The 9,733-nt window shown below is 44.7% G+C and overlaps 1 protein-coding gene across 1 annotated transcript; it reads left to right on the top strand.

Annotated features, from left to right (window-relative positions):
• The first annotated feature begins 223 nt into the window (after window positions 1-223).
• On the top strand, window positions 224-8,636 carry optn (optineurin). Its single transcript, XM_004086957.4, has 13 exons — window positions 224-355; window positions 3,419-3,560; window positions 3,641-3,849; window positions 3,926-4,069; window positions 4,146-4,330; window positions 4,415-4,508; window positions 5,347-5,462; window positions 5,560-5,709; window positions 5,780-5,864; window positions 5,946-6,104; window positions 6,185-6,327; window positions 7,547-7,629; window positions 7,718-8,636. Exons 2-13 carry the CDS (start codon window positions 3,440-3,442, stop codon window positions 7,828-7,830), a joined length of 1,602 nt encoding a protein of 533 aa, XP_004087005.1. The 5' UTR covers window positions 224-355; window positions 3,419-3,439; the 3' UTR covers window positions 7,831-8,636.
• The last annotated feature ends 1,097 nt before the right edge of the window (window positions 8,637-9,733 follow it).

Genomic DNA, 9,733 nt, shown 5'->3' with positions numbered 1-9,733 from the left:
TTCGGCTTTTTGAATAAGTCATAATTTTACTCAGTGAAGAAATTGGGTGGAAATTGACTAACTAGGCACAAATTTAGCCACATAAAGTAAGTCTATAATTGAGGATTTCTACTTGAATCTTAAATTCAGCCTTTAGGACTAATATTTGCACCTGAAAACATTCAGCCAGTAGCCTTTTTCTCGGTTTTACTTTGAAATCGTGAACCGGAAATGCCCTCTCTCACCATCGCAGTGGTTTAAAGCGTACACCAGGGTTCAGCAGGCAGTTTCGTTCTGTTTTGCCCTTCTTCCCTGAGGCTTCAGGTCCATTTTAAACCCCATAGAGAGCCTTTGTTCGGTTCGGACGCAGCAGCAGGTCAGTCCAACTCTCCGAACCGGTTTCCGTCTAAGCTGACGCGGGCTGGTTCCGCTCGAGTCTGCGTTTGTTTGGGTTTCGGGGAACTTTTCTGAACTAGTCACATCATCATCATCATCAGGCCCGCGGCGGCGAAAACCTCAAAGTTAGGATAAGTAGAGCCGACTCTTATTGTGAAAAGCTGCGCAGTCATTTGGCGTCGGAGCTCCTTTGGTCTTAGTTACTTTGCCATCAAATCATGATTTAGTTATCTTTAGTTTCTTGGAGTGAACGTTTATGAAAGACTCGAGGCTCTGTTTTTTAATGACGCAGTGTGTTACGGTTGTTGTTGTGAGCATGCGCAGATGAGTCACCACTTTTGCAGTTTGCTTCACAACGAACTTTGTGTGTTATCAGTTGTATGTTAAAAATGTGCGACAGACTGAACCACAGGGAGGGAAGAGCCAATGAGGTGGTCACGTGACCTGCTGTTGGGTGTGGGGGTCGGGAGGGGGGGGGGTGCCATCATGATTACTTGTGACGTAACTTTTAAATAGCCATTCCAAAAGGGGGGCGGGGGCACGTCTGACAATTCTTGGGACACGCCCAATCAGCTCAGAGGAAAGGATTCGCCTGGTATCACCTGAAGTCACCTCTAATCAGAAAGACCACGCCCCCTTTCAGACTCATCCTCGTCTCCAATGTTTGCTTTCATTTAGAAATAAAACGATGGGGAGTATTAAGGCTAGTTTGGGAGGGGCTGGTGCTGAGAGAGCAGGTTTTCAGAGGAAATACTCAGAAATGCATGAGCGGATCAAAACACCACTTTGGCGTTGTTTATAGTGAGGAAGGTACATATAATACACTTAAAAGCTCAAAAAATGATTTTGCATGATAGCGGGGCAAACAAGTATCTAGTCAGCCACCAACTGTGCAAGTTCTTCCCCTTATAAAGGTGAGAGAGGCCTGTAATTTACATCGTAGGTAAACCTCAACTATGAGAGACTAAATGAGAAAATGGGATTTTCTGGATTTTTAAAGAATTTGTTTGTAAATTATGGTGGAAAATAATTTTTTGGTCAATGACAGAAATAACAACTCAATACTTTGTTATATACTCTTTGTTGGGCAACGAAAGCAGTCAAACATTTTGTTAGTCTTCACAAGGTTTTCACAAACCGTTGCGGGTATTTTGGCCCATTCCTCCATGCAGATCTCCTCTAGAGCAGTGATGTTTTGGGGCTGTCGCTGGACAACACAGACTTTCACCTCCCTCCAAAGGTTTTCTACAGGGTGCAGATCTGGAGACTGGCTAGGCCACTCCAGGACCCTGAAATGCTTCCTAAGAAGCCCCTCCTTTGTGTGTTTGGGATGGTTGTCCTGCTGAACAGATCAGTCGTCCTGGTTCCTTTGGTGAAAAACAGCCCCAAACCATGTTGTTTCCACCCCCATGCTATTATTGGCCTGCACATGTACTGGCTTTAGCAGGGGGTAACGTCTGACCCTGCAGGGTTTGAGTCCCTGGTGGTGTAGTGTGTAACTGATGGTAGCTTTTGTTACTTTGGTCCCAGCTCTCTTGGGGTTCTGGGATGTTTGCTCACCATTCTTAAAATCTAACCCCCATGGGGGGGAGCCCCAGATGAAGGGAGATCATCAGTGGTCTTGTACATCTTCCATTTAATAATAATTGCTCCTACGGCTGATTTCTTCACACCAAGCTCCTTACCTGTTGCAGATTCAGTCTTCCAGCCTGTTTCAGGTCATCAATTTGGTTTCTGGTGTCCTTAGACAGCTCCTTGTTGTCCATAGTGGAGTGTGACTGTGAGAGGTTGTGGACAGGTGTCTTTCTATAGATCAGTGTTTTTCAACCAGTGTGCCGCGGCACACTAGTGTGCCGTGGGAGATGGTCAAGTGTGCCCTGATGAAACACTGAGGAGTTAGGAATATAAAAGATCGTAAAATACTTTTTCTTTGCGTTTATTTTATTTTATTAAAGACATTTTGATAAGAATGACGTTACCGCGATTCAGCTGCAACTCCGGCTGTATTTTGGAAAAGTCCCGCCCCTTTAACTGTCTCCACCAATCATTCTTGGGGAGCTTAATCACATGTCATCATTCTGACCAATCAGAAGTGGTTAAAGTCTTCACTTCCTTGTCCCGATTTAGCTCGTAAAGTCGCTCAGTTCTAACAAAAATACCAGCTAAAGCTCGTCTTTAGCGGTGTAGCTTTCCACAGAATCCGGTATCAGACCGTGGAACAAGTGAACAAAACAATGAAGCCCCGAAAGGCGATCTCCGCCGGCCGTTTATTGCACTACATCTCCCATGATGCATTGGATTGTGAGAGTGACAGCGCTCAAGGAGATCTGTCGTTAAACGTCTTGAAATCAACGAACACACATCAAACTGTTTTTAAATCTTCTAACTTAACTTTTATTGCATCTTTTAGAAAAAAACAGCTGCAGTTTCCAGCTTTTTCTGCAACAATTATCTAAAAAATGTTTTATTTCATTAAATGAGATTGTGGAGGGGCTGTAGATCAATACAGACTATGAGTTTCTCCGGGTTTTTTTTTTTAATTTTTTGGATGCTGGTGTGCCGCGGGATTTCTTTTAAGGTTAAAGTGTGCCGTGGCTCAGAAAAGGTTGAAAAACACTGCTATAGATAACCAGTTCAAACAGGATCCATTAATACAGGTAACCGGTGGAGGACAGAGGAACCTCTACAGAAGAAGTTACAGGTCTGTGAGAGACAGAAATCTTTCTTGTTTGTTGATTACCAAATACTTATTATCCACCATAATTTACAAATAAATTCTCTACAAATCAGACAATGTGACTTTTCTGGATTTTGTTTCTCATTTAGTCTCTCATAGTTGAGGTTTACCTATGATGAAAATTCCAGGCCTCTCTCATCTTTTTAAGTGGGAGAACTTCCACAGTTGATGTCTGAATGAAAACTGTCTCGTTCCACTGTAGGTCCTTTAAATGGATCACTTTGATGAGACATGGGAACACAGAAAGGGCCAAACACAGAGGGAAAAAGGCCCATTTCTTAAAAACCCGTCTCCTCTCTGTTAAAGGAGGACACTCTCTGCAGCATCATGGCGTCCGGAAGCTCCATGATGAATGGAGACGTGTCGCGCTCCTCTGGTCAGCCTGGAACGTTGGAGGAGACTCTGCAGCAAATGAACATCCTGATTCAGGAGAACCGAGACCTGAAAGGTGAGGTCACCGTACCAAAACGTCCCTGAAGGGGGAGAGGCCTCTGGGAGCTCATTCAGTCTGCGTCTTTTTTTCCCCAGAAGCCCTACGTCAAACCAACCTGACCATGAAGGAGCGCTTTGAAGGCCTCTCTGCGTGGCGTGAGAAGCAGAAGCAGGAGCGCGACTTCCTGGAGAACCAGCTGAAAGAGGCTCAGAGGAACATGGAGTCTGTGGTTGGCCAAAACCAAGAGCTTAGCAGGAAGCTGGCAGACGTTGGGAAGGCTGGAGAGGCTCCAGGGGAATGCCAGGTGAGAAGGTTTTCCTGATCTTTGCACACGTTGGATGTGAGTCTGCGTTCACGAGCGTCTGCTGTGGGAACCTCAGGCTGCAGAGGTGGAGGCTCTGCGCGTCCAGGTCGCCCGCCTGCAGGCGGAGAAGAACGACCTGGTGGCTCTGAACTCTGAGCTGCAGCTGAAGGCAGAGCAGGACTCCCGAGACGACTCCTTCATCGAGATCATCAGAGTCACGGTGAGGACGCTCGCCCCGAACCCGTCAGGCCGCTCTCGTCTTGTCAGGCGCTCGACAGAAACCTTTGTCTCCTCAGGACGGAGGCGTGGACGCCGTGAACGAAGCACGCGGCGCAGAGCGCGGCAGGTGTCCGGAACTGGGCATGACCGCATCCCGACTGGACAACGAGGAGGCGACGGTCAGCCAGCTGCTGCAGTCCCTGAGGGACGAGACGCAGCGCTGCGAGCGTCTGCAGGCGGAGCTGCAGACCTCCGGTGCCAGGTAGGAGCAGGCCAGCCCCGCCCCCAGCAGACCGCTGACACCTCCAGGCCTTTTGTCGCAGACACGATCTTCATTCATAAACAGATTCAGCGAGCTGCAGGAAAAGAAGCGTGGCGTGTCCGAGTCCACACAGACCTCCCAGACCGAACCGAAGGACGACTCCGCCAAAGAGGAGAAGGTGCTTTCAGTTTTTCCTGCTTATAAAAAAAAACAATCTTAAGTCATTTTTAGCCAAAATCCAAAAAACGTAGTTTCTGCAGAGCAGCAGGAGATCATTAGATATTTGCCTCTGAGTTGTGGGCGGGACTGTTTTAGCCCCGCCTCCCCTTCCTCTCCCCGGTGCTGATGACCCTCCGTTTCCTTGCTCTCCCACTAGCTTACAGCCCCTCAGCAATATTTAAATGTGTCACAAACGTTGAAAAACCAGACTATGGCACTTGATCACGTTATCCTAACGGCATCGCCTCATTTCCAGGGGGGTCTTTCACATGTCCGTATATTGTAAAGCATTTTAAGACTTCTTTAAAAAAAAACAAAAACAACATGCACTAGATCATATGCAATTTTCCAACCCTTACATTTTCTGAAAGGAAATCCAAACGATGTGGTCTTCAAAGACCCACTCTGAAAACGGGGTTTTTAACATGTTCTTGTGTCATTTTGTCTTTTTCTAATGATTGCGGACAAATATAAAGAAATTTAAGCCCAAAATTGCATTTCAGAGTATTTCTTTATTCACATCACGGTGCAGAAGCGGGCAAAAAAAGTCCATTTGAAAAAGCTCCCTGCTCTGCTCCATTCTGATGCCGACAGTCCCGTGAATTTCTAACAAACTCCTGACCCGCCGCTCTGCAGAAACTATGTCCTGGAAAACAACACCAGTTTGTTGAGAATAGATCAGAAGATGATCAGAGCGGGTCTTTAAGACAAAAACAGATCAAACTATATGAGCTTCTTCTTCCTGTGGAAGTTTCTTCCTGAGTTCAGGATGTTTGTGTTGTGTTGGCGTCGTTCAGGCTGCCTCAGAGGTGGAGAACCTGAAGTCCCAGGTGAGGACGCTCTTCAGAGACCTGCAGCAAGCTCAGAGCAAGCTGGACGATGCAGAAGGCATGAAGAAGAACCTGCAGGACAGGTCCGCCACACAAACACGCTTCTTCAACCCAACTCCGCAGCACGTGACGCTGCGATTCCAGAAGTCTGTTCTGACTCTGCGTTTGTCCCCTGTGGAGGTGTCGGGAGCTGGAGCAGGATGCCGCCACCCTGAAGGCTCAGCTGCTGGAGAAACAAGCCGTCCAGTCGGAGAACGACCGGCTGAAGCTGCAGCTGGGCAGCGTGCAGACGCAGAACCTGGTGGAGCAGAAGAAAGCCGAGGACGAGAGGTGGGGGTTGAAGCGGAGGGCAAAGGTCGCTCGGTCCGAGTCCATCCCCACACGTGTTCTCTCTGCACAGGACCAACCTGGCCCAGTTAAAAGACGCCTACACCAAGCTGTTCGAAGACTACAACGAGCTGAAGGAGGAGAGGAAGAAGAGAGAGGCATGTTTGAGGGAGTCCCCATGGTCTCCAGCACTCATGAAGCCTTTGGAGCCTAACGTGACATGACTGTTGACGCTGCAGGCCCGGCTGGTGGAGAAGGAGCTGGTGGAGCAGCTGCAGCGCCAGCTGACCACGGCCGAAGAAGCGCTGGCTGCTAAGCAGAGCAAGATTGACATGATGACCCAAGAGATGCTGCTGAAGGAGAAGGATCTGGAGACCATCTCCGTCTTTCAGGCTCAGGTGAGCAAACCTGGCTTCGAGGCTTCAGTGAACCTCCGTGAACATGCTTCATCGTGAAGACGGCGTCGTCCTTTCTGCAGGCGGAGGTCTACTCCTCGGATTTCTATGCCGAGCGAGCGGCGAGAGAGAAGCTCCACGAGGAGAAGGAGCGCCTGGCGGCTCAGCTGGAGTACGTGAAGAAGATGAACACGCAGCTGCAGGACGAGGTGGATTCTCTGGGCCGGTATGTGACGTCACCGCAGCCCGAGAGGCGCCGGCCCTCCAGAAACAAACCATTTGGGTTTTTACACGAGTTCCTAAACGCTTCGGTCGGTACATTTGCTGTACTTATTGTGCACCTCGAGACATAAAAGCTTCAATGTACAGCAGAGAGCAAAGCTACCGGGAAATAGTGCAGCTTTTCATTTGATTATACTTGTATCCATTTGAAATGCTGGCAAAAACAGTTTTTAATGAATTCTTTTTGACTTCACAATTCAGCTTTGTGTTCCACCTAAAAGAAAAAACCCACCACTGGTTGGAGGGTTTCTATGAGCAGCTCCACGCCAAAACAGCAACTAGATCCTTTGAAGAGCATCTCATGGTAGACGCTCACTCATGAGCCTCGTGGCTGTTTTGACGGAGCTCAATGACACGGATGCATCTCTGTTCCAACCACAACTCTGTGCTAAGTCGGTACCGGTACCAGCACCTACAGAACTCCTCTTCTTCCCTTTGGCTTTTTGGTCACAGCGATATCAGCTTTCTCCACCTCTTTTGAACCTTTTTTTTTTACAGAATTATGGTCACAGAACAAAAACTCACATCTGGTACTTTGGTTTATGCCTTGTGCTATCTTGTGGGGTCCAGATGACCCCCCCCTTCCATTGAGGTGTTCTCCCTACCATGACAAAGGTGGATAAAGGTGGAAAGATTTCATGTAATCCATGAACACCAGTGAAGATCACAAATCATTGAAGAAAAAAGGTTCAGAGCACTGTCTAGTGGGTCTAGATGACCCCACTCCTAACGTTAATGTGCCTTGGAGGCACATTAACGTTAGGAGTGGGGTCATCTGGACCCCACAAGATAGCACAAGGGATATCCACGTGAAAGGTAAATTCATAAACAGACAAAGTTAATTTCTAAGTCATCCTTTAGAACATTGTGATACATTGTCTCGGCTACAATCTTATATCAGGATATTTATATTTTCTGGCTGGACTCTTGCCAATTCACAGCCCTAAGTCAACAGAAAGAGAAACTGACGGTTTACAAGAAACTGAGTATTGACTTCCTGGTCTATTTTAAAACATTTTACCAACATAATCTCGTTTGTATCGGTTATTTTCAACCAATACCGGTGTTGCCCTCATTAGGTCGACTTTTACTTCCCTCTTATTTACCCTTACAGACTGGGTCGACTAAATCAAAGCCTGAAAACAAACTTGTTTCTTCGACAGGCGTTCCCTGAATGAGCTGCAGCAAAGACACGTCATTCCCGGAGGAAACCCGCACGGAGCCGGAGCCTCTCTAGTGGGAAGAAGTAAGAAGCAAATCCAGTTCTTGTTCCAAACCAGCTGCCGTGAAAACATTCAATTCGATCTCACGTGTCCCACTTCTGTGGTTCCCAGGTACCGACTGGCAGCAGCAGGGGAACATTCCTGAGCACGCCTGCCCCAAGTGCAACGAGATCCTGCCCGACCTGGACTCCCTGCAGATCCACATCATGGACTGCATCAACTAGACCGCCATCCCCAAAGATGCTGAATTTGCACCTAAATCTGAGTCTTCCTCTGCTGTGACACGTATACCTGTACCGTCTGACCCCCGAAGCGTCACGCCACGGCTCTCCACACCAGAGCCCCCGGTTATGCATGTGAAGAGAGTCTCCGTTCTAACATGTAGATGAACTTTTTTTTTTTCTGTTTCTCCAACAGTCTGGCGTTGAATGTAATTTATATATATTTAAATGGGTAAAGATTTCTGTTAGGTTCAGATTCAGGGGGAAAAAATCAATAAAAATATGAACATGAGATGATTAAAAAGTTGCATTTTTTTTACGCTTTCGTGAACCTAATTTAAAAATGATCTTCTGTGAGGACTTCCATTCAAATTCAGTTGTAATTGCAGAATTAATTCAACTTCCAAAAAACTAAAACTAAGATGATAGTTTTCTTTGTTCAATCTTTTCTACAGCCTCATTTTGAACAGAAGATGTTCTTGCATTTGTTTTAGACTCTAGTTATTCCATATACGGCAAAACTAAACGACCTGCAGACGATGTTTATCTGGATATTTGTCAACCACAATCCTGCTGTTTCACTGTTTTCATCTGTTTGGAAATAATTCTTTATTTTTAAGCTTCAGATAAAATGTGTATTAATTCTAGTCTATTTCTTAGCATAATATCTCTGTTTTTTTAGTTGTTTCTGTGAAACTTAAGTTACGATGATTTATGCAGATCATAAAATATATTAAAGACTATTTTGCTTTTTGAAATATCGAAACTATCAGATCTTATCTGAAAATGAAATAAAAATGGGAAAAATGTGTTGCCTTTCACTCCTGTGGTGCATCAGAAAAGATTTCTCAAGCATTTTACAAAGGAGTTTTTATTTATTATAACAATGGATGCTTGTGGGTTTGCCTGTCTATAGCTGCATAGGTTTAATGAAGGTTTTATAGTCTCAAAATGTCATTGCAGTCCCATAGCAGAATAAAAAGTATTTGGTGTTTGTGCACCACATCAAACAAAACTGGAACAAAAAAAAAAGTTTCCAGAATTCTGATGGGAAGGACCTGGAAATGAGAATAAATTCTTAGCTCATCCTGAAGCTCACATTATTGAGGTCAAGTCTAGCGTATTTCTAATGTGGGACAGTCAAATAAATCCACCCAACAAAGAGAAACACACAGGAGACCACAGCAACAAGCAAAGTTTCAAACTTTATTTACCCAGGAAATTTTCCATTGAGATTAAGAACATCTTATAATATAAGAATATAATTTAATGTCCTAAAAAAATTCATGTGGTCATCCATGACATTCATTTTGTTGGATTTTGTTTCTATGAAAAACAAGTTTTTGGCATCTAAATAATTGAATATTTTAATTTAAAAAGCAACTTTTTTAGGACTTTTTTAGTACCCAAAATAAAAATGCTTTTATTTTAATAAAACAATAAAAATATAATAATAATATACGTTTTTTATTAATATAACAATAAAAATGCTTTTATTTTGGGGGAAAGTTCCAAATTATTCGTTGCAATTTGTAGTTAGTCTTTTCTCTGTATTGATGCCAACTTGAAATGACCAACAAAAGGAATCCGAGGCACACAATTAGTCTGAAAACTTTTAAAGAAAAGTTGAAACATTCTCTAAGAACAGTCAATTGTTGAAACTTTATGCTCAGTCAAACAAGAGGGAAATTTACTTCACGTTTTTAGCCCTTTAAACGCCTGTGTGTTTAAAACCCAAAACTACCGGAATTGGAAAACAGCGTTATATTTAAGCTAAACTATAAGAAAATGTATATCGACATGTTGTGATATGAGGGCATTCATATGCCTCTGTGACTAATAACTGGTTTTCACATTAACAAAAATTAAAATTACATTCAGGCAAATTGTGGGGCAACTAAAAACT

The sequence above is a fragment of the Oryzias latipes genome, chromosome 23, assembly GCF_002234675.1.
Source record: "Oryzias latipes chromosome 23, ASM223467v1".
NCBI lineage: Eukaryota > Metazoa > Chordata > Actinopteri > Beloniformes > Adrianichthyidae > Oryzias > Oryzias latipes.
The sequence above is the reverse complement of the archived record's forward strand: the minus strand, read 5'-3'. Positions and strand labels throughout refer to the sequence as shown.